General features: G+C 45.5%; 1 protein-coding gene across 1 annotated transcript in view; it reads left to right on the top strand.

Annotated features, from left to right (window-relative positions):
• Nucleotides 1–24,391, top strand: part of LOC119431062 (uridine-cytidine kinase-like 1) — a 100,053-nt gene extending 75,662 nt beyond the window's left edge. Inside the window, 1 exon segment of the mRNA XM_049657424.1 lies at nucleotides 19,056–24,391. Coding sequence (XP_049513381.1) covers nucleotides 19,056–19,105 — 50 coding nt within the window. The 3' untranslated portion in view covers nucleotides 19,106–24,391.
• Nucleotides 24,392–25,013: the final 622 nt, after the last annotated feature.

Here is a 25,013-nt window from a genome sequence, read left to right as displayed (position 1 = left end):
CAGTGATACGTTCTCTAGGGGGGTACCTTGTGCAGAAAGAGTAGTACTCCTGAACAGGAAAGTTGCAAAACGTATCATGTTCCGGGATTAAACTGAACACCACCACCATTTCAGAGGAGTCGTTCCACCAACTGAGCTAACCTGGAGGCATGAAGGTGGCAGCACGAGTATTTATCAACATAAAGTGCTGCTTCATGTGTTCTGTGGAAATTTTCTTCAAGGTGGCAGTTGATTCACGGAACAATGAGTTTGTTTTTTGAGTGCTGCATGAAGCAACATGCTACATTTAGGCTGATGCAGTTTTTTTTTTTTTTATGAATCTACCTCCTACGTTTTGGATTCTCACTGAGCTTATTTGGTTAAAAAGCATAACTTAACAGGAATAGCTGGTTATGAATGACAATGTTCATTGGCAAAGTTATGCACGAAATTGTTGGCTGTGAAATGTCTTTTATCTTTGTGCTCTGAATAAACTGGTTGCAGCTGGTTCAATGCTGCATTTGTGTCCTGTTCCTTATGCACTGTAGGCCACCTGCTGGAGTGATGTTGTCGAAACTACAATTTAGTTTCTGGAAGTTTTTGTTTTTCTTTCCCTCTGTACAGGCTTTTTTCCTTAACTGTTCGCACAGCCTCGCAGTAACGTGCTAAAATTTTGTCTTGTAGGTGGCGAGAACCACATTGCCATCAACCTGATCGTTCAGCATGTCCACACACAACTAGTCTCGGTGAGGCTGGCATCAGATTCACAGGGTTGCGATACTGTTGCCATTAATTTTCTTGCACTTCCAACGCTGGTGTGATTGTTTTCTGTCCTTTTTTTAAATTTTTTGCTTAGCACTGTAGCGTAGCTTGGCATGAGGCAAAACTGTGTTTCGTTTGCAGTGCTAATGGCTGCATGCTTTTTAACCAAACTTATTCACAAGTAGCTGCCTCGAGATTGTTTTTTAGAATGCATCGCTTGGTCAACCACGTTGCATGTGCCTTTTTCCATTGCTCTTCTCATGAGTGCATAATTTTCACATGTTGTAGTCTGCCAGATGAAAGGAAAAATACTCACTTGGAGCTGAGCCCTTGGGGTGCTGAACTGTCGGGACAAGTGCTAAAATAAAAGAAAAGAAGGTACAACTTGTCTCAATTGCATTTGTAATGCTCACGAACTGAAGCCTTCTGTTAACTCTGCGCATATTATTAATTGTCTAGCTATGAATCGCCAGGAAAAGAAAAAGGATTTTGAGGGGGGGTGTTTTAGTAGTTATAGAATGTGAAAATGATAAGCCTTTTACTAATGATCTTGTGCATGATAGTGTACATATTATCGTTAAATAAACTTCGAATTTGCTGATGCAGTAATCGTCTACTGCTGACATTTTATTGCATAGGAGAAATGGCACTTGGGCTACATGCGAGTATCATTCCCGTGTGGTCTCCTTCACGAGGGCCGACTGACAGCTTAATGAAGGCTGCCCAGCTTTGGCAATCTGATCAACTGAAACATTAGGCATGGCAGGGCGGCAGCAGAAAATTGTCATTCTTTGCGCATTCGTAGTCTTACTCTTTCATAAACGGAGATAGTCAAGTCTTTCGCCAGCAGGTTTTAATGTGTGAATTTAAGATTGCGGTATTATCTTCTGGCCTCGCTGAAAATGTTGACTCTTGTAGCTGTATTCCGTTTGGATAGTTGTGGACGTGGCTTTGCAGCAGCCTAAACTTTTGGAGCGGTGTGCTTTAGTAATCCCATTGTAGGCACTTGCTTAGTAATGAGCTTCATAGTTGGTATTGCTGGGGTGTTGTCAGATGAAAGAATGTCTGGCTGAGTGAAGTGCCTGAGGCAAATGATATTGTTCATGTGTCACTCTTGGTGTTCAAGATCATGAGAGAGTATCCACATGCTAGATGCATGCTGTACATGGATAGCTTGTTGGGGTGATAGAATTATTTATTGCGATCTGAAGGCTGTTATATGTTGGGAAGCTGAGAAGAGTGACATTCTTGCACATGTCTAAATGTGGCACGTTTCTGACCGTTGGGACATGCTATGTGTATATATATATATTTTTAATTAGCATGTGAACTTATCTGTTCCTGTGCATGCTGAAGAAAAAGTTGTGTGTTTATTGGGCCATCTGATCTGTAGGGCACTGTTGTTATGGTTGGGAAAACAACCCTCCAAAAAGCAATTAAATGATTTTGTCATGGTTTAGTTCTTAATACTGCTGGTATACTATATAGTGGTAGGCAAATTCCAGTGATTGAGCCACTGGATTTGGATACAGTGTTTATATACCGATGTACTTGACACAGCCCCTGTTTTTATGTTATGCTTCACGCTTTGCTGCAAAATGAAAGTACCAGTGTGCCTATACTATGCAGAAGTTGCATAGCGCCTGTAAAGTTACATAGCACTTGAAGTGACACTGCAATTAGTCACTACAATATGAGATATGGGTGCTTAACAATCAAACTTTGCCAGCTCAACGTGAGAGGCTGTACTCAACTACAGTGTAGACCGCTTATAACGTAAGTCGCCGGAGTCTCGAATATCCGCATTATAAGCGGCACCGCACTATAACCAAACCAACAATTTTCAAGGCCCGCACATATGCAAAACATGTGCACCGAGCCGCCACGCGTATGCGACAGTCGAGGAATGCGGCTAGAACGTTTACATTCAATTTACAGTCAAATCTCGTTAATTCGAACCAAATCACGCGGCGGCGCCTCCGACCGGCATTGCTCCGGCACCGCCATAGAGTAAAAGCATAGCAGAGACCCCTCAATGTCGCGCGCGCACAAAAAAAAAAAATCGCGGCGGAAATTTTACCCTCTCTCAATTGGCAAGGTCGCCGATTCTGCGTTGCGCTGGAACATGCGTGTACGTGCCGACGTCTCAGCCACGCTACCGTAGTGACGCGTAGAAAATGGCAGTGAACCCTTCTTTCTCCTTTATGCTTCCTCTACTTTTCTAGTCACGTGTTGACCTTGCACGCTGCGGCTACGGTGCACAGGGAAGCAGCGGCGCTGTCCCAGGCCAGCCAACGAAACTGCCCACGCCGGCAAACGCCCGCTTCCCGATAACGGCAGAAAACGAAACTTCAGGGAGCTGGCGCCGGGCCGGCTGGAGCGGCGGCGCCTGGGCACGCACGGTGACAGTCGAAAGTGGGGGAGCTAAGAGGGAGGGTGAGGGGAGCCACCGAAGCAGCGGAGTTGCCGAGGCGAGATCCGCTTCCCTGCCGCCCTCCTCCCTCACATTCCACGGTCTCCGTGTGCACCCTTCGCCGTGCTGTGCCGGTGCCGTCCACTCCCTGAAGTTTCGTTTACTGCCGTTATCGTGAAGCGACCGTTGGTTGGCATTGGCAGTTTCGCGGCCCTCACTCGCTATGCGCGCCATGATATTTCACGACTCGCACTCAAGATTCTGGTTTCAGCCTCACTGGCTGTTCGTTCGCACCACGTGCCCTTCTCCACTTCGTCTCTTTCTTCCTCGAGCACTCCTCAGGGCGCCCGTTTGAGGGGAGTGTTTGCCGTCCCTGCCGAATTCCGTACTCCCAGGCAGCCGCACTGTATCCGGTATTTCGTTTCCCGCAACTGCACTATAAGCGATACGTGTATACATGGAGTGCTATGAGAAAATTAACGGGAGTCTGAAAAGACCGCACTATATCCAGTCCTGCACTATAAGCGGTTACCTACGTTATAAGTGGTCTATACTGTATCACTTTTTTTTTTTTTTCAGGTCAGTCAGATATTGGAATAATTGTGCTGCCTTGCACTTTCTAAAAGTCAACTTTGTGTAAAATATATTGCAAATTGCTGATTTGCCCATGAGAAGTATATTTGTTGGTTTCACTTTGCCTTGCATTGTCTGAATTGACTGCCTGCAGTGCCTGGTATAGAAGTAGCAAGTTTCTGATAATATAACTCGCAGCGTGGCGAGGAGGACGAAGGTAAATAGCATAAGTGAGGACTATTAACTAAGCATGCATTCTGGAAAAGTACTTACAGTAAATATAAATTTACTACTGTAAGTGCACACATTTTTCAACATTTCCAGGAATAAACCTTTAGCTGAAGGTCAACACTTGTGTTATGTTGCACGCCACGTTTCTCCTCTTTACCACGCTTCTTAGATCGAGCAAGCATGAGTCACCTAACCAAATGCATGGTTAAGCCGTGCATTTCTATAGATAATGAATTCGTACCAACTTGCCCGTTTTCTTCTCGTTCGCACAGTAACCGATCATTTGATTTGGTTGGTCAGGTTTTACTGTGGGTCACCTCGTTTGTTAACTTAAGAAATGTAGCTTGTTGGGGGAGTCAGTACAATTGCATTTTTACCTACAGCGTGAAGAAAACATACTGGACACAAAGGAAGGACAATGCAGTAAGAGTGCTGACTCGCGACACAAGTCTTGAGGCGGAGCTCGTGTCACGTCGTCCTTCCTTTGTGTCCTGTCTGTTTTCTTCGCTGTGCGGCTAAAGGTGCAACTTGAACCGGTTGTCTGAATGGTGCCTTCTATCCTGCTTCTTGGTTCGGGGACAGGTAACTGACAGTGGGGTCTTCCCTGTGGGTTTTCTTTCTTGCGCTGCAGCGGGGCCTGAAGCTACGCTCCAAGATGGCCGAATCGCACACTGGCCAGCCTCTGCCGGCCTCGCTACACCTGTTGCCGCAGACGCCCCAGCTGCGTGGCATCCACACCTTCATCCGCAACCGGGCCACGCAGCGTGACGAGTTCATCTTCTACTCGAAGCGACTCATGCGCCTCCTGATGGAGTACACGGTGGCCCAGCTGCCCTTCCAGGATGTTGCCGTGGAGACTCCTCAGGTGAACTGCATACCTTTCAACTCCTGACTTCTTCGCAATGTTTACGATTTGGGCTGCCTCAACAGTTTTATGAAGGTTGTGTCAAGTGTTACGAAAAAAGCATTCTGTTCACCAAAAAGCAATAAAGGTGTTAAGAGAAGGGGTGCACACAAAAAAAAGAAATTGTGACTGTACCTGCGCCGCTTGTTTATGCTAGTGCAAGACTCCATGCACCAAAGGGGTATTTGTTCCAGCAACATTGCTGAATCACTGTGATCTAAAAACAGTGTGTTGCTTGTCAGTATTTGCTGTTCCATAATTGCTGCTGCTCATGTGCTGTGTCTAAAAGTAAATTGTTGATAAAGTACGCATGCATCCCACGGAAAAGTGCTCTTCCTTAGTACTCTTCTTTATTGTGTTTGTGGAATTCTTACAGATTTTCAACTTCACAGGTTGACAGGTATGGAGCTGTGCTCAGTCTGTGAAGGACACAATTGACATTTAAACAGAAGTTTCTTAGGTGAAACCCTCCTGGACTTGGCTGACCATGGCTGCTGCTGCCATCTTGCTGAATAGTGTACACGCAGAACAGCATTCTTATCATTAGAATCGGCCTACACTGAACCCCGTCTGTACTACTCCTGCAGATGTGCCGGTGGCTGATTCTGTTCTCTACGAAGTTATAGTCAACGACCGATTATTCCGACATGCTTCATTATTCGAACAGCACTGCGGCATCACCACTAGCTCCATAGACCTAATGTATAAGGATGAATGAAAAATTCGGACACCTTTCAGTGTGCATTGCGATAATTTATATTCCGACTGCACGACCATGTGCAAATACGGCCACTGAGTCAAGCAGAAATGGCTATATTTTCGTTTTTAGACATGCCTGGCATGGTTGTCAGCCATGTCGCCGGCATTCTGCGAAACCGAAACTAGCGAAGCCTAGTCGGTCTAGCAGTCGCTGATGAGAATTTGGAGCATGCATTGATTGTACTTTCATCTATCTGTAGTGACAGCATGACAATGGTCAAGATACGAGCTGCCATTTTGTATAGATGCCTTCCACTCGATTTTGTCGCTCTTATCTACAGTTCATGGCTAGCTGATCCCGTTGATAACGCGTGCAGAGCATTGCTCTGACCACTGACGAAGTGTGAAAAGTGTGAAAAGAAATAGCATAAAAGGCATTGCCAGAAAATTAGGGTTATGAAACGTGTAGGCCAAGCGTGTGTGAGCGCAGCAACACGTGTTGACAAACTTGGGCCGTATTTCTGAGCTCGAAAGATACTTTCATTTTCGTGATAAACAGGTTGGACTGTACTAACGATTGTGAGAAATATTTTTTAGAGCCTCTGGTGACCTCTTTTGCGTGCAAGCAGCTCGACAAGAATGCTCTGCTGCTGGTGCAATAAAGCCAGCAATAAAGCGTCACATGGAGGATAACAAAAGCATGCTTGACTTCTGTTCCAAGTAATATTGCTCTTCATATAGAATAAATGAACTGCTTATATTGCAATAAGGAAAGCTGTTCACAATGAATCAGTCCAAAAAAAAAAATTCTGGAGATATTGACAATTTCCTGGAGAAAACATTTGACGGACTAAACTGTAGTTGACATCCGCATTATGCCAAGCATTCGTGATTTGTAAAGAACGGTTGTATGAATAATGTAACTGTTGTATTGTGAATGAGTATGTAGAGATTATAAGCTCTAAGTATTTACGTTTATAAGTAAGACAGGACATTTGTTATGGCAAGATATAAGAATGAAAGCAATTGAAAGCCCATTGGCACATACATACCCAGTGGCTCCAGTGCACATAATTTTGAGACTTGCACAAAAACGGCGAGATAGGCTTACCCACTAAGAAGTGGCTAGACTTGGAGAATAAAGCTGGCACAGAAAACGTTGAACAGGAAATGCATTTTTCGTGTTTGTAACATACCAGTTGGTAATGACAACTGCCTTGAAAGGAAGCTGTCTCCCTGAGCTGCTTTGATGTCTCGCAAAAATATTTTCGTTCTCTTCACCAGGTGGCATTTTCTCGTCATTACAGGGAATCAGCTACAACGGAAAGCGCAGTGCAGCCGGCAAGATCTGCGGCGTGTCCATTCTTCGTGCGGGCGAGACCATGGAGCAGGCTCTATGCGACGTCCTCAAGGATGTCCGGCTGGGAAAGATTCTCATCCAGACCAATCAGAGCACGGGAGAGCCTGAACTCTACTATCTACGCTTGCCCAAAGACATAAAGGTAAGCAGTCACACTGTTTCCCATCGTATTAAGCTGGCATGCTGTTCGATTCCCGAGAATGCGTGTCGTAGGAGTAATATTGAGTCACCTTGAAGTGGTGCAGAAAGTTTGGCTGGCACCTGCCGCGCTGGCTTAGCGGATGTGGTGTTGCACTGCTAAGCACGAGATCGCAGGATGAAATCGCGGCCGCATTTCGATGGGGGTGAAACGCAAAAACACCCGTGTCCTGCGCAATTGGGGGCACGTTAAAGATCCCCTGGTGGTCAAAATTAATCGAGTCTCCCACTACGGTGTGCCTCATAATCAAATCGTGGTTTTGGCAAGTAAAACCCCAGTATTCATTCATTCAAAGTTTGGTTGGCATTCTGGTGAGTGGATATGTATTGTTCAAGATGACCTGGTCATTCACGAGGGGTAATCTTCTGTATACAGTGGCAGTGATGTCATGCTGCATAGCTTGTCTCAGTGATTGCAGCCGGATTTAATGGTACAGTGTGGTACAGTGTGGATTTAATGGTACAGGTCCTGCCCCTTGAATTTTCCCTAATCATTCTAGGTGTGGCTGCTGCCAGTCAGACTTAACCTGAATCTGCAAGTGCATTGTCGTCATTCCTATTGCGTAACGCACGAGATCTGCACGTTTGAGTTCTGCAAGTTTATGTTGAACCCGCCGTGGTGGCGTAGTGGCTTTGGCGGTCCGCTGCCGAGTCCGAGGACATGGGATCGAATCCCGGCTGCCACAGCTGCATTACGGTGGTGGCGAAATGCAAAAATGCCCGTGTAAGGTGCATTGGGTGCACGTTGAAGAACCCCAGGTGGTCAAAATTAATCCAAGGTCACCCCCACTATAGTGTGCTTCATAATTGTATTGTAGTTTTGGCACGTAAAACCGCAGAATTTAATTTAATCATTTTTTTAAGGTTTATGAGCACTGAAATAGTGGCGCAGTCGCGCACTTGTTTTTGTATTTCGCGGGCTTTGTGTAAAGCCAAGTATACAAGAAGCTCCGTCAGTGGTACTTAGTTGCAAACACTTAAGTCGGCCATTTTTAAATGTGATCTACAACTTTCGTATTGGCACTTTCTTGGTGAAGCCAATAATTAAACTGCTAGGTAATTAGTCTACTATTTAATTTTCCAAAACGAGAAAAAATACCACAGACTAGGCCACGCGATTCTCAACATCACTGAGTTGGTTTCAGCCCTCTAGCACACTCCGTTGTTTTTAACATTGGTTACTTTTAGCTGGGACATGCTGTATATGCACTAGTACTGGGAAACTGCCATTTGTTGGCAGCCAGCGTCCAGACAACGACGGACAGGAAAGCGCCATGCCGCACGTGGTAGTACGATTACCGCGCAAACCCGTCTATATACAGTTATTTTAATTTGGATGTTCTTATTGTTTTTGAAATCACTTACGGGTAAGACAATGGTATAAAATGACAGTTTCGCCATTTCACAACATGCCGCAACCATAATTTTGGACGGACTTCAGATATAACATACCTTTTTTGGTGGATTATCACAATCCGTTGTAACGAGCATCAACTGTAGTATTGTAGAAATTCCAATTCAGTGTAAGCCGATGGTAGAATGTCTACCAGTATCTACATTGTGAAGAGCGCTTGTCACCAGTGTGTCGGAAAAAAAAAGAAAAAAAAATTTGCTGGAAATATATTTCAGACCGGAATGAAAACGTGCCCGAAACGTTATTTAATATTTTGTTTCGGAGTGAAACCGAAATATTTATCTGTTTTCGTTTCAAGGGGAAAGTCGACAATCTGCAACATCCGACGTCAGGCAACGTCAGAATTAGCATGTATCTCAGGGGTCTGCATAAGCGCGTATTTCAGGCAGTGATAGTAGAGTGTTTTAGTTGAGCATCTTTACGGCCCACTCTGCTCCGAGTTGCCCCGCTAAGACACAGCGGAGCGGCGGGCGATTTTCACGTTTTAGTTATGCGTCTAGTGTAGCGTAGCGGACCTTCCATAGTTGCAGCGCCCTGTTGCCAAATTTATCATAGTGAAACAAAATGAAAAACTTTTTTTTCACTTTTACAACGTAAGACGAATATATATAACTTATTCGTTCATGAAGTATCCAAACGGGCACTTGTAATGCGTTACTGGTCCATTTTATCGAGTGGAAAATGGAGCGTCGACTTGGTGAACGCCTCGTAATAGCCAGCGAAGTTGCATTTCGAATCGAATCCAATCCTTTCTGACACGAATGCGCTGGTGACGATTTTGTTAGCTGTGCTGTTCACTTTATTTCCTTAAAGAACCAATTGGAGGTCTATTACACAAGTTATTCGCGCTCGCACGACTATTGCCTCGATGCAAGGTGCCTCGATGCACGCGTGAGAGAGGGCGCGTACGTAGCACCCTCGCTAGCGAAAGATGGCAGCAACGCTCCGTGCTCTGCTTAGGCAGCTTGTAAGAGGACCGTGTTTCTTGCTCCGCTAGCTCGCTTGCGGCTTAGCGGAGGGCGCATGCGCATTCGTGCTTCCGCTCCGCTCAGCAGCTAAACGGAGCGTAAAAATGCTAAACTGTCTAGTGCGAGTGCTCTGCTAAAGTAAGCCTGCCGCTCGGTGCACCAGCAAATCGCCATCGTAGCAAAACCCAGGGCTTGTGTGTTGAAGAGCTCATCGTCATATTTTCCACGGGTACAACGCTTTGTTACCGAAGCTTTATTGTTAGTTTGTTTGTTTTATCAGAACAGCGGTCTCGCATTTCGGCGAGTACACTCGATGACGTGCAGTTTCTGAGATCGTGCTCAATCCTTGACTCAAGGCACTAAGCATGATCTCAGAATTCATAATTCATAATAGTCCGAATAGTGCGAAACAAGGATGGCCTTGCTGAGGAATAGACAACTATTGCAAACCCTCGTTGTGACAGTTTTCATAAAAACTCGCTTAAGACGAAGACGAAAGGAACACTTACCACAGGACGAGCGCTGAACTTCCAACTGGCGTTTATTTCAAACGGTCATCTATTTTATACACTGCGCATCAGGTACATCAAGCAGTCATCATCATACAAAAGATTGTGTAAGTCAATCAGTTCATACATAAGATTGTATGGTGAATAATTTCACGTGCCTAGACACCTCGAATCAAATGTCACTTCTTTTTCCTGCAACGCTCGTCTTTTCCCTCGTCGTCAGTCGCATCACATTTGCGCTACCATATCAAACCATGTGCAAAGCGTTACCCCGTGCATTGACAAATAAATTGGCTGAAAAATTTTGGAGAAATATATTGAGAAAGCTATTCTCAAATTATTGAGAAAAATAAATACCATGTTTTTATTATTACATTGCTTAGAAAATTTTTGCATGCAACAGAAACCGTTATGAATCGTTACGGATCATGTTTTGTTTTCACAGGAACGGAACTATTTTCAGTGGAACGAAACTAAAAGCGGATTGAAAACTATTTCTTTCCGACACCCTGGTTGTCATAAACCAAAAGGTGATGATCATGTGTGACGAGTGTGAGGTTAAAGGGTGCAGGGCTTTAATTGGTTCAATTGTTGCATGCAGGACTACACAATCCTGCTGATGGATGCCACAGTGGCAACCGGTGCAGCATCCATCATGGCTGTGCGGGTGCTGCTCGATCATGACGTGCCCGAAGAAAACATCATGCTGGTGTCTCTGCTTATGGCCGAGTCGGGAGTCCACTCGGTGGCCTATGCGTTTCCCAAGGTGCGCATCATCACCACGGCCGTTGACCCTGTGGTCACCGAGAAGTTCTACATTGAGCCAGGCATTGGTGAGTTCATGCTCTTTTCCTTTAGGCTTGTCGCTGCTGCATTCAAACCTAGGAGTACGAGTTCTTTTTTAATGTGAAAGCATTATATGGCTCATGCGGCCGAAAATCTGGTGTTGGCGTGACCCTGTCCAAAAGGTCCAAGTGAGCCAGTCGAGGTAGTTGATGACTTCAATTAAGGGGGGACACCCCACTTTTTTTAAAATTTTTTATTTATGGCCACAATTTGATCAAACTTCCATCACTTCAGTATTTTGACATGCTGATTTCAAATATGCAATTGGTTTTCGCATGCAACAAGTACTTTTCAAAATATAAGCAATTCGTGTTTTTTTGTATAGGCCAATTTGGAGGCAACTTCTCTCTACAATGCTGGTTGTTATGAAGGAGACTGGCACATCAAAATGATGTTGAAATGATCAGAGGTTGCAGTGCTACAAGAATGAATGTTCTAAACTGATTTATGCCGAAGTTACAGCATGCCAAACTTTTGTAAGCAGAAGGCATTAGTAAAACCCTGGAGAAATTATTACTTTTTCAAAATTTCTGTAATGATATTTGTTCATATTTTAGGCCCACTTCACTCCCAGTTTGTCCACCTTTCTGACAAAAAAAGAATTATTGCAATAAGATAAGTAGAACCAGAGATATCGTCACTCCAAAACTACACTACCATCAAAAATGTTGTTTTGAGAAAACGAGGAAAAACATTTCATGACATGTTCGTGGTGATTATGGCAAATGCTTGAACACTAAATTGATCTAGGTTGATACAGGGGTTCAACCAGGCAAGAATTAATGTTTTTCACAAATTTGGACCACAATTAGAGCATGTCAAAATTTTCAAAGTAAAAAGCTAATGCAACTGCCAGGAAAAATTATTATTTTTAGAAATTTTCTGTATTAATATTTATTCATATTTTAGGCCTACTTCACTCACCAATTAACTACCTTTCAGACAAAAAAAGAATTACTGCGATAGGATAAGTAAAACTGGAGATATTGTTGCTCCAAGACTATGACACCATCAGAAATGCTGCTATGAGAAAACGGACAAAAATATTTGCGTTTATTCACAGACCCCCCACCAATATCTCTCAAAATGAACCAGGGGAGTAGTCAGGATGCATGCTGTCGTGGTGCTTTTTTTTGACTGCCTTAGCAAGGCCAAGTGATGCTGCCCTTTTTTTGGAAGAACTTGTGCTACGCCGCAAGTCCTTTTCTTTTGCCCTGCTGGACCCAGTGGGTGTTATATTCATGTCCAGCTGTGATAGCACTGCTGCAGCTGCATACTCGTTGCCGGCATTAAAACGCAGCACAGCTTCTGCAACAGCTGCCTGTACTGCAACTAGAGACCAGTGCTGCTCTTTTGCTAGCAGGCTCCAGATTACAGAGTGCAGAGACTCGTTCGAATTCTGAGTCCTTCCCCTCAGGCACCTCTGCAGCAGGCTCTTTTCTGACAAGCGCTGGTACACTGGCAAAAGAGCTGCAGCCACATCACTAGGCAAATTATACTTGTGCCTAGGCTCTGGCTCCCCTTTGGCCTTTGCTGCATTGTGGGGGCACCAAGACTGCTCACCAGCCGGGCACAGGGCGTGGTTTGGGCAACTGTCAGTGGAAGTCACATGATAAAAAGTTGCCATCACTGCACGGCTCATGGCTTCCACATCACCAACATGCGATTTTAGGGCTCGGCCATAGTAGATAGCCAACCTGTCGACCAGCTCAGCTGTCAATCTCCCCTTACCACCGAGGCTTCGTTTGCCTTCACCCTTGTGTTTCTGTAATAAGTTGCGGAGTGCAGTGCCCATGCGTTTTCTGACATGGTTAACGCAATCCTCTTTTTCTACTTCAATGTATCCGTAAACTTTTGCCTCTCTAATTGCATTGTATGTGCGGCTGTCACCGTCACACAACATGGTGGTATAACGAAGGTTATGTCGCTGAAGCGACCTCTCAAACAAGATTTTGCCTGCTTCTACTTCCATCTGGCCAGACTTGCAGCTTGTGTTTTTCTGGCACTGGTGGCTCAACTTCCAAAGGTCGTAGCCCTCACTGTCTGGCTTAGGACCGTTCTCGCACCCCAAACAAAAGTTAGACATCACATGATAATCGAGCACATATCCAGTGAAGAGCTCCACAACAGTTCCAACACCAATATGTGAGGAATGTCCCCTTGTCAACCAAGTTCCGTCGTAGCACACGGCAATGTTCTTTTTGTGTCCAAAACAAATGTCATCATACAGTTCAGTGACTTCTTTCGCGCACCGAGTCATAACGGTCGCGGCAGCTCGGGTGGCAGCAGGCTCTAGCGTCTTCTTCAGGTGGCGCTGAAACGTTTTATTGTGGAGCCCCCGGCGCGAAAGCCCCATCGACGCGAAGATGTCGTTCATGGCTGTTTGGCCATTTCCACTGCTGAGCATTGCACGTGTGGCTAACATGTTAATCTCAAATGGATTACATGTCTTTTCACCATCAACTCTGCGCGAATTCCATTGCGCCGCAACTTCACCACAATTCTCGCACAACACGACCAGTTTCTTGGCGAGGCCGTAGTCACGGTCGCCCGTGACTAGTTTCGCACACCCTCCGCATACCTTGCACTGCAGGGCAGCGAGCAGCACATTCAGAAGGTTCAGGTCAACAATCGCGTATAAAGCAGCATTGTCCACGGCTGAGGCCGATGACGCGTCACTTGCATCAGTGAAAACAGCAGTCTTTCGCGCTGTTGCCGGCGTCGACTCGAGTCTATCAAGCGTGACTTGATCACGGGCACTCACTTGAGCTATTTCGCTGCTCGTGACAGTTCTAGCGTCAACTCTCACACGGCCGGTATCGGCGCGAAGGATGCCGTCGTTCTGCAGATCGGTATCACCAGCGTCGCCGCGAGCCGCAACTATCACGCGGCCGGAGTCGGTGCCAAGGAAGCCGTCGTTCTGTAGATCGCTATCACCAGCGTCGCCGCGTGCCGCAACTATCACACGGCCGGAGTCGGCGCGAAGGATGCCGTCATACTGCAGATCGCTATCACCTGCATCGCCACGAGCCGCAACTATCACACGGCCGGGGGCGGCGCGTAGGAAGCCGTCGTTCTGCAGATCGCTATCACCAGCGTCGCCGCGAGTTGCTTGCTGACCCGTTGTAGAGCCGCGCGAGGTTGTGCCCTTATTTAGCGGACTGCCGTTGTCGGATACCCCAGCACCACGAGTCACTTGCGCATCGGTTGCAGGGCCGCGCGATGTCGAACCGCTATCACCTCCATCGCCGTTGTCGGGTGTCTTAGCGACGAGGGTCGCTTGCTGATCCGTTGCAGTGTCCTGCGATGTCGTGCCCTTAGCGCGTTTCTTATTTTTCGCTCGCTTTCGGCCGAACTGATACACAGTGTGGAACTTTTTCGGTCCTCCAGGCATGTTCGTCGTAGCGCGGTCGCAACCAAAGGCAAAATGGCGCCTCTACCAGCCAGATTTTTCAATCCAGTGCCCCATGGAGGAAGGAAACAAAACAGGAGAGGCCCTGACGTCACTTTTTTGAAGCCGGAAGTGCAGCCATGTTGGTGTGCCACCTCTCTTTGCGCCTCCAATCAGGGGTTCTGCAGCTCGCCGGAGCAGATGGGCGCGAACTTTGAACTTGCGGCCGGAAGTGTGTGCTGCCGACGCGCGTCAAAACAAAGCTTACGACACTTCTGTAGCAGGTTTAGTGAAGCAGACGCGCTCCTATGTTTTTCCGTGGCACGTTGAAGAAGACGACGAAGACCCGCGCCGTGATTGCTTGAGTGTATCTATTGCTGGCCGACACTCACACTCACAGACCCAAAACACAGCTTTCAAGCTTACGCACCACACTCCAAAGTCAGCTTTTCTCGCGAACAAAAGGTGCTGCGGGAAAGACACCGGCGGAAAAATCTTATCTCACTTTTCAGAGAGACCGAGAGCAGCAGCGAAGCTTCAGGAGCGCGGTTGTCATGGCAACGTTGACATTTGGGGTACCCATCCCAGTGCTCCTTTGCGAAAAACAGCACGTGACTTCCGCCACACCTTCTCCAATACGCTCGTGCTGGCCAGGGCCTCTCCTGGGGTTTCCTTCCTCCATGCAGTGCCCTAAGCCAATAAGGTGACGCCATCTTAGCCACGTGATCCCAACTGGCCAATGACGACTTTCTATGGGCACTTTTTTTTTTCCGTTTATTTGTGAAGGCGGCGACAACAGGGTTGCTTACCGAGTGATAAAAAGAAGCCAAACGCACAAGCTTTCCAACGATACCAAAATGGCCGCGGTGGAGCGAGCCGTTCGCGAGTTACAGGCAGCCGAAATAAGTGCGATTTGTCCACAATTTAAAGGTCTGTGGGTGTGCCAACGAATCTTTGAATTGCTGTTACGCCGTAAATACGTGGTATTTTTTAATAAAAAGTTGCAGGCAGGTGCGGGATGGTAGTAGGAACACAAAAATTACAATTCTGAAAACTCGATTTTTGGGCAAATTTTCGGCTCCTAAGAGCCGTGTCTCCCCTTAAGGCAAAGTAAGGCAGCTTAAATTAAGATAGAGTTCATTATGGCACTCAAGCCGACAACCATTGGTGGGAGTTGAGCACAAGGCCTTTGCTGTATCTGCTTATGAACCACTGCCGCTCGGAGTTAAGACACAGTTGATTAATATAGTTAATTAAGGCACTCGAACCCGCAACCTTCAGTGGTTGCAATGCTTTCGCATTCATCCATGTAGGGATAACTAAGTGCCCATTGAATATTTATTTTGAAACCTTATAGTAGCTGTGTGAAGCTGCTGATGGTAGGAAGTGAAGCTTGTGTAACCTGTGAGCAGTGGTGGGATACAAGGTGTTGTAAGCAGCAAGCACTTCGATGTTACGGGCAGGTTATAGAATAAGTTAGTTAGTGACAGGCTGGATTTGAAGAACTGTGCTATGCGGCTTATTGCGGATGTGTGTGCTAGCGTTATTATGTACTGAATGACCTGGGTGGCATAACTGGTTGGATAAGTGACTTTATGGGGGGCATGAACAGTGTGGCCATGTCATAACTTCCTGCAGGTGGTCGCAGTGTATGTGGGCAGAACTGAAATTCAGTCTAGAGTAGTTGCGGTATTCTCACAAAGGTAGCACTGTTGCCTTAACTCCATCATCCTGCATGCCAGGTGAGCTGTAATTGTGAGGGAAAGCTTTACTTCATTTTGCTCGCATCAGGCTCAGTGCAGTGCAGACTTGTACACGTTACACACGCAAAAAAAAGTAACCGATTACAATTGCGATTACTTCATTCAAAATTGTAATCGATTGTAGCTGTCGTTACTTTCCTCGCGAGCTTTATTAACATTGCACAAATATGGCAACTAGAATGAGCTGGCCTTCACATGTTGTTTACCTTCCCTAACAATAGCTTTTAAAAATTTTCCTTGCTCATCTTCCCTGGTTCTTTTGTGAAGGCAACAGGTAGAGACCCTGAAAACTAGCTCAGCGTGCACACTGGAGGGAAGGGTGTTGTAACGTACAAACACCTTGCGCTCAAGATAGTGGTTTTTTAATGGTGTGATGCTCGCCTTTGGGCCCGCTATGAAGCACTGTGATTCATTGTTGCAGAGTCTAGGGAGAGGTGCTCCCGATAGTACCAGTGGAAAAACTGAAAAATCAATAGGTGATTTTTTGACATCAACGTCTTAATTGGCCATCGCTATCAACCAATAGAAGCGCTGTTTCAATTTGTCGGCCAACATCTGATGGAGCTTGACTCTGCCGGCACCCTTCACTCGTCAGCCATTTAGTTAAACAGGGAATTGTAACAAATGCCAGCTGATGTTCACAATCCTCAATAAGGTGGCCAAATTTTTAATGTAATTTAAAATAAAGCTGTATATTATTGAGCCCCAAAAGTACTGTTCGTGTGTTACAATTGCAAATTTAGGTGTGTACGAGTCTTCCATGCGATATAGAAACGTGTACGTTTAACGGCTATAAAACTTCAGTTTAGTATATAGGAGAAGTCACAGATTGCGCCAAGTGAAGCATTGAGCAGCAGCTGCTACCGCTTATGAATGCTGTTCTTTAAAAGTGCTTCCAAGAGAAAAGTGCAAACCTGCAAGCCGGCCATGTTCAGGTGGTTGGAGCATGGCTGTAGGATGATGATTGTGGGAAGGAGGTAGCCTAGGTACATGTTTTCATCCCTTTAGACTATGTGAATTGCAGACCGCGGGCATTTTATCATACTGCCGCCAAATTGTGAGGTCTTCCACTCCACCTCATTTCAATACGAGTTTTCTCTCTCTCAAGTGCTTAAATCTGCATTGCTTGTTACAGGTTGTTTCTTTATTAAAGTAACAGGTTACGTTTAATTGGTTGCTGAAGAAGTAATTGAATTGCACTGAGTGTTACTGAGTAATCAAAGTACAGTGGAGCCCAGTTGATATGATTCTGCGTAATACATATTTTTGGATAATACGTTTTTTTTTTCTCTTTTCCCGGCCAACGTTCCATAGGAGCAATGTATTCGGTTGATACGATTTTCGGATGATACGTTTTATTTTCCGGTTCCCGTGAAAATTATATCAATGAGATTCCGCTGTAATTGTAAATTACAAAACTACCAAGAAAGGTAATTAAGTACAATTACATGTAATTTCCAGCGTACAAGTCTGATAAAGTGATACCAATAAGTGTGCTCAGACCACTTGCACTTAGACATCAATGTAATAACCTTTGTTGCACTGAAATCTTTAATATAAGAATTTGTTAAACTTTTTTTTTAACTTCATGTTCATAGGACCATGTTTATTTAGCCTCAATATAGGGAAGTGTATTTGCAATTTCAGTGTAATGAAATTTCATTGTTGCCACAAAGAAATACTGAGCCATTAAATGGAAAGTGTACTGCAGATGCCAGTGATCAGATGGTTGTAATATGTCTTGTGCTTTGTGGAAGCACTACATTCAGCAATCTAGGCTATTTTATAGTAGTGCCGGAGTGACAAAAGCTCACTGCAATAGACAGTTTTAGTTTAGCGTGGATACCGTAATAGCGGAATTGAAATACGCATGCGTAGAACGCTAAACGACCGATACCGTTTACCGTATGCATGCTATTTCTCAGATTTAATGTTACCGTGTTTGTGTGCTTTACATAGTTTACGTACAACATGGCAGTGCTCGCGGTCGCCCACTTCGAACTGAATTTCGCGTTTTTTTTTGTAGAATTCACTTCGTTCGTAGCAAATAAGTGTGTAAACGGCTTTCGCTTAGTCTTGGGCCACTTCGACGACACAGTATTTTGGATAACCTTGAGGAATTTTTGCGATCGCTTCTCGTTTCGAACGCGCCTAAGCCTAACAAGAGAAATTTTCTCAGAGATGCGAGCGTCATCTATTGGTAAAGTTGGGAGATATGCGTGACGACGGCATATGGCCTCTGAGATGGAAGATTGCGGAGGCTATGGTAGACAGCTTGTACTGCTTGTCTGTTTTACTGCAGATCGGCGGAAATGGGAAGTAAAAATACAACGCGCTCCTGGCTTCCATTGTGCTGCCTCTCGCACTTTCCGGACGCAAGCAGAATCACTTAGGTGTCCTATGTACGCGAAATTTAAAGCGTATTGGAATAGCGTCCCGCACGTAAACTACGCTATCATGCTATACTAAAACTATCTTTCTGCAAAGTTCGTTTGCGGAACGGTAACACTATTTCCTGTAACCGCGCTATTATGCTAACGCTAAACTAAAACTGTGTGATAACATGTACAGTATCTAAACAGCATAGACTCTAGGTGCAATGTGCATGCGTTCGGGATGGCGCAGCCTACAGAAAGTTACATAAGTGCATTGCACAAACATGTACACACAAGTTGGGGAGTACTAAACTGCGGAAGCAAATGAGGAGACCTGTGTATACGTCTTTATGCACCGCGCTGATACCGTCTTGCTCAAAGGCAAAGCTGCCTTCAGCGATTTGCACTGCATATCTGAGCCTGTGCGACGTCTGAAGTGGTTTGGTATGTATGCAGTGGAAACGGCTGTCTAAGCACATAGTTGCAAAGCTGGATCGGTATGTACCATTACCATATGCGAGAAGTCGTTTCCCACCTTTTTGCTTTTTCTTGATTTGTATATGTACACAGAAATGATTGACCGGGCAGTGGAAAGGTGTCAGATTCCTTATTGCCCCTAACGAAATTTGGGACCAACCTAATTTGCCCATCTCTTTTCTTTTCTCTTCAGGCAATTTTGGAGATCGGTACTTTGGCACCGAAGCACTCGAGTACTTGTGACGAAAAGAACAGTCCACTGGTGGGACCGGCTAGCCTGTGCACTGCGCGAGAGGGCACAGTGCCACATTCTGCCCCCTGGCACTCGCCAAGCAGTGAAACAGTGCTGCTCGAGGCTTGTAATGTGTGACGAACGGTCTGTGATGCTGACGTCGAATCTCGCCTTCTCTGCGACAAATCATTGATAAGAGGCAGCGCCTAGTTTTTCTTTCATATCTCGGAAAGAATGACCCGTCGATGCTTGCCTTAATGTTGTTACGCGAAAGAATCCATTCATTGAAGTTCTCAGGATATTGCGCTAGGAGCCATAGTTTAAAGGGGTGCGTGTTGGTTCTTGGCCTATGTTACATGAGCTCGTGGTCATTCTCCTTGAATGATTGGTTTTCCGTCACCGTGACTGATTCTGGCTTTCGAGCTGTGTTATTTTTTCATGGTGATTTGGGCAACAGTCATGCATTTGTTGGTTCTTTTTTGTATGTTTCTTTTTCTATAGATATGCTGCAAGGCTGTAATCTTATGAACTTCATATTTGCATCAAATTTTGTTCTATACAGCATTAGTTCCTTGCAGCCAAGCTGATGGAGGTCTTTTTGGACTTTTAACTTTTCTTTGCCTTGTTCGAACCATGGGATATAATCAATCTGCTCGACAGAGGCAACCTAACGTTTTTCGGCCTTCTGGGAATTGGGAAGGTCCTGGCTTCTATGTACTTATATCGTTCCTGAGCTCAGTGACACGTTTTTCACAGCGAAAGCCTGTGGAAAGGAAGACTGTCTGGTTTGACCAGGCTTGTGAAAGCCAATTCAATGCCAGAAGGAGTTTGTAAACACAGCCTGACAATTTTTAATCTATATACAGTCGAACCCCTCTATAATGAAACCGCCGAGGAAGGAAATTTTTTCGTTCTCGTGAGAATTTCGCTGTCGCGAAAATGGACAAATAAGCACACTTATGTTACTTAACCAGAACCAAAATTTTATGAAACAGCCGCTTGTGCTGCTCTGCTTCACCTTGCTGTGCAGGAGCTTAACGACTTGGGCCTCGCAGCTTAATAAGCTATGCATAGCTTCGTCATCGTAGATGCCGAGGAAAGTCCGGATAACGTCGAAAGCATCAAGCACATTGAGCTTCCTAACCTTTCTTGTGCTTGGTTTTCGCCATCCTCGTCGCCACTTTCCGCATGTTCTTTGCGCACGCTGTCTATAACAGCGTCGTCGCTGCACTCCTCGTGCGCGATCAAGTCGGCGTCCGTACACAGAAAGTGGTCCAGTTCAACAGCGTCTGGCAGCGTTGTATCCACACTGCGAGGCGTGTCCCATGCATTGGTTAGTGGCTGTAGATCGTCACCGCATGCAGAAATGCTCGCTTCCGGCTCTGGCCAAGGCTGCCGAGGTGTGCTGACCAGCCGCAAAACTGGCGTGCCTGAAGCAGTTTTGTATAAGGGTGGCCGAAATAACAGTCAACGCCCTGGCTAGCATCTGCAGCGCCATGAAAAGATCAATTTCCATGAGTCGCTTCATTTTTATGTTTAACAATATCCGCCGGATCAATCTCCCCCCGTACGCAGACTTGACACTCTTAATAACCCCTTGGTCCAGAGGTTGGATAACAGATGTGCAATTTGAGGGGGAAGAAATGAAGTGGATGCTCGTCAGGACAATGTCTCGGTGTGGTTGGCATTGCAACTATCCCAAAGAAAAAGGCAGACGTATCTGCTCTGCCTCCGCATATCCGCATCAAAGGCCTCCAGCTAGTTGGAGAATATCGCGTGCTTCATCCGAGCTTTATGATTAGCAGTGTATTTGACCGGCAACCTTCGGTTACCGTTAAAGCACCGTGGCTTTTTACTGAGCCGTCCATGTTTGAGCACAAAAGAATGGTCATCCGCTTTTTGCTCAGCTTGCTGCCATGACATTTTTGTCCCCTCAGGTCGAGCGTTTTCGACTGCAACATTTCGTAGAAACAGGCAGTTTCGTCCGCATTATAGCTATCGGAGGGCTCGTATTGGTCCAGTATGTTTTCTTAACTTTCCTGCATCCAGGATAATGCTGCTTCAGCGTGGACACTCGCCAACTCCCCAAGACAACGCCTTGGTGACGATGCAGTGCCATGCTTTCAATCGGCTTAGCCATCCTGCTCTCGCCTTAAAGCTATTGTGCCCCAGAAAGCACGCGAAGTCAATAGCCTTCTGCTGCAGAAGGCTTCCAGACAAAGGCAGCTTGTTCGCTCTCTTGTCGAGGAACCACTGGAATAGGGTTTTGTCAACGTCTTCGTAGACCGGCAGTGCCGGTCTGAAGTGCCACCGTGCTGCTGTTTTTTGGATTTCAGAATCGTAGCGGGCAGTCGGGCAGTTTGTGGGGCAGGGTCGGCGGACGGCGGTGCCGTCATGTGAAATGTTGCGTGCCTATGTAGTGGGGGGGCAACAGATGGGCTAGCAAAACGCTGTTTTCAGCGCACAAAAAAAAAAAAAAATCTTGTTGACCAAATGTAAACAGCAATGTCCGTGCCGATGCTTTTGGCGGGAACGTATGTGCCCGACTTGCCGGATGAGTATGCTGCTGCAATTTTCGTACGTCTAAGTTCCCAGCTGGCTCATGTGCCAAAAAAATGTTGCAGATAGCTACCTCAAACTTCCGTTAATGCGGGACTGCTTTTTAAAAATTCTTCGCTGTTGAGAGGGGTCAAGTGCATTGAGCTCTGTGGATGTTCACTGGGGGCACCAGATTTCCCTGTTGCCATGAGAATTTCGTACTTGAGGCCTTTTGTTATTGAGGGGTTCAACGGTATACGCGAATGGTGCAGTTCTTCACTTGACAAGTCACAGTGCGAAATAATATGATGGACCAGAAAAGTGTTTCTTGTCGTAATATGCCAAATGTCCAGTATTTGCTAGCTACTGAACTGCACTGCCATTCTTGAGCTTACTGACGTGGGCAAAGCAGAATTGGGCATGAAGGCATGCATTTATTGCTTAGTTAATGTGTCTCTTTATTTTTGCTTAATATGAATTTCCCCATTTGGCTTTGTCCTTATGATAATTACTTCTTTCCTTCGGATTAAGGGAACATGACATGTTTTGATGTGGGTATTTGCTTGAAGTTCCTCGCATTAGAGAAAAGATACCCATCATTTGCATGTCTGGAAAGGCATACGTGTTTAACGCTTGATATACACCAGGCCATTGTTTCGATGACGTATCGTATGTGATGTGGTGCATTAGCCATCGATGATAACATAGTCAATGCATAGTTCACGATCGCGTGTATACTTGCACAATTCTAGCTTGTGTGGGCGATTTTGTATTTTGTATTATGGATTTAATACTGTACTTGACAATTCGTGCGACGAAGCGTCGCTTGGAACATCGCACGTTCCAGCTACCGCGGAACTCTTCATGCAGTGTTTTCACGTGGAGTATCGCGGATTTTCACACGGCGTATGAAAGACCATGACAATGCTATTACTACGGGCTTTGTTGATGCACAGCCATTGCTGTGTATGTGCCTTTTTTGTTTTATGTGACGCCACCCATGTCTCTCAATGTGTGTTCAAAGTGCTTGCTTATAGGGGCCCTGAAAAATCATAGAATGTCATTACTACGAAATTACGTCGCCTCGCAAATCTCTTGCCGCAGAAATTTTTCAAATCCTTCAAGCGAAGTTAGACATAGTTACCGGACCGATGAGCAGTGTTCTCTCTCCTTTCATATCTGCAAGTGCTGGAAGCTACACAGGGAAGACAGCTAAGGGGTGCGAAAGGAGTAATGCTCCGCTGGCCCAGCGCAAAGGTTGAATGTCTTGGCAGTGAAACTGCTCAAGCCGGCAGCGGTATCTACTCTACGCTTTTTATCTCGGAGGCCATATGCAATGCAGAGGTGTTTTTTTTCCCCATCTTTTCTGCAAACATGTATATTTTTGATTTATTTAACTCACGTGAGCAATAATTGTATCAGCGAGTTTTCTCACAATCATGAAATCGGCCAATAGCTGTTGTGGGCTCCGCTGCTTGCGGTGACGCTGCGTAACGACATTGCAAACAATTTTTTCACTGCTTTTGACACGAAGATTGTGCAACCCGCCGTGGTGGCGTAGTGGCTATGGCGTGTCCAAGGGCGCGGGATCGAATGCCGGCTGCGGCCGGCGCACTTTGACGGGCGTGAAATGCAAAAATGCCCGTGTTCCGCGTAATGGGTGCAAATTAAAACAACCCCAGGTGGTCAAAGTTAATCCGGAGTCCCTCACTACGGCGTGCCTCATATTGAAATCATGCTTTTGGCACGTAAAACCCCAGAATTTAATCAATTCTTTTATGGCACAACATTGTAATTTGCCAGCTTGCAATAATATAGTGTTTGGCTTGTCACATGTTCACAGGAGCTTCGTTAATATATTGGCAACATTTTTTTACGATGTTAAAAAGGTGTTTCAGGGCCCCCTTAAGGGAAGTGAGCTTTGTCCAAGCGGTTTTTAAGTGTGCAGCCAAGCTGACACTTGCAGGTGACTGCTGCTGTTTATTTTGACTGCGCAGATTTTTCTGCATTACAGGTAAATAAGTTGTGCCGCTGCACAGTTCTGTGCAGCAGCAAATGATCTTGCAAGTGCAGCAGTGGGTAGACCTGTTGTATTTCACAAAGGGGGTAAGCCCAACTGCTGCATCATAGTCTTCACACTGGTCCCTTTTTATTTTGTGGGGTTATTTACAAGGAGGGAAGATATTAACCAGTTAGTCACGGTAGTATTGTCTCTACAGGTGACGCTATGTTTTGTTATTTTGCGCTTGTGTTGAAGGCTATTAACAGTGAAATGTTACAAATGAAATTGAATTCATCGTGGAAATACCTTTATATCTGAAATTTGTTGCAAGTATATTTGTTACATGCTGATATTGATTAGAAGTATTTTGATTTACTTTGTTAAATTCAGTAATTCATTATATGTAAGTGTTCTTTACATGGAGGTCTGAATGTAAAATTTTCTGTGAGCCTTTTGCTTGGCACCCTGGAGTTCACTTCGAAATGGTGCCAGTGGTGCCGGCTGCAACGTTGGGACCCTCCGTTTCCTCTTGTGCGTAGTGCACATTCAGAATTTGTGATACAGGCCTTTCGGCTTTTGGGTATTTTCTCTTTTCTTTTTTTTTACCCTTGGCTAAGGCATCCCTGGTGCTTACCAGGATGGCCTTAGTGTATGTACACTTTCATGGCTGCCCTCACTGTATAATTCGACAGCCTAAAGTCATTTCTTTGCACAGTTTTGAATATCTGATTATGAAATAAAACTGTGGGACATAGGTGCCTTGCCTCACAATATGTTCTGGAAAGAGGACTGCCGCCCATGCCGTTTCTGCAGTTCCCTCACTACCATCATCATCATTTAAGAAACATGGTGGACGCCTAAAGCACAGGAAATTATGGTTATAACCCATTACAATGTTGGCCCAGCAAGGTCCAATCAAATGGTGCTGGTTCGGTGCATACAGAACTCCTCTTGCCGGTGTTAACGCCGATTCAGGCGATGAATAAACGGATATGCGCATATTAGCTTGCCCCAGAAAAAAGAAGAAATGGTATGCCTATAACTCTTGCATTGCTGGCCGGCCAGGTCCAATCGATTCGCTCGAAATGCACTCATGAGTGATTCATGTGACAAACCTGCAAGTGCTGATGCCGATTTACACGATGAAAAGACTGATATGCGCAGATGGCTTTGCCCGAATAAACAACAAAAAAAAAAACATTTGACCGCCCACACTTCCACTACTGTGAAGAGGGGTGCAAGCGAAGCTTGGCCCTTTGTATATCTAACCATCCTCTTTGTCATCAAAATTATGTTTACTGGAGTGTGCCATTGTGATTAGCGAGGTGTGCATTGTGTGGATACTGGCGACATCAATGAAGACAGGTTGACAGTGAAAC

This window comes from Dermacentor silvarum, chromosome 10 (genome assembly GCF_013339745.2).
Source record: "Dermacentor silvarum isolate Dsil-2018 chromosome 10, BIME_Dsil_1.4, whole genome shotgun sequence".
NCBI classification, from domain to species: domain Eukaryota; kingdom Metazoa; phylum Arthropoda; class Arachnida; order Ixodida; family Ixodidae; genus Dermacentor; species Dermacentor silvarum.
The sequence above is the reverse complement of the archived record's forward strand: the minus strand, read 5'-3'. Positions and strand labels throughout refer to the sequence as shown.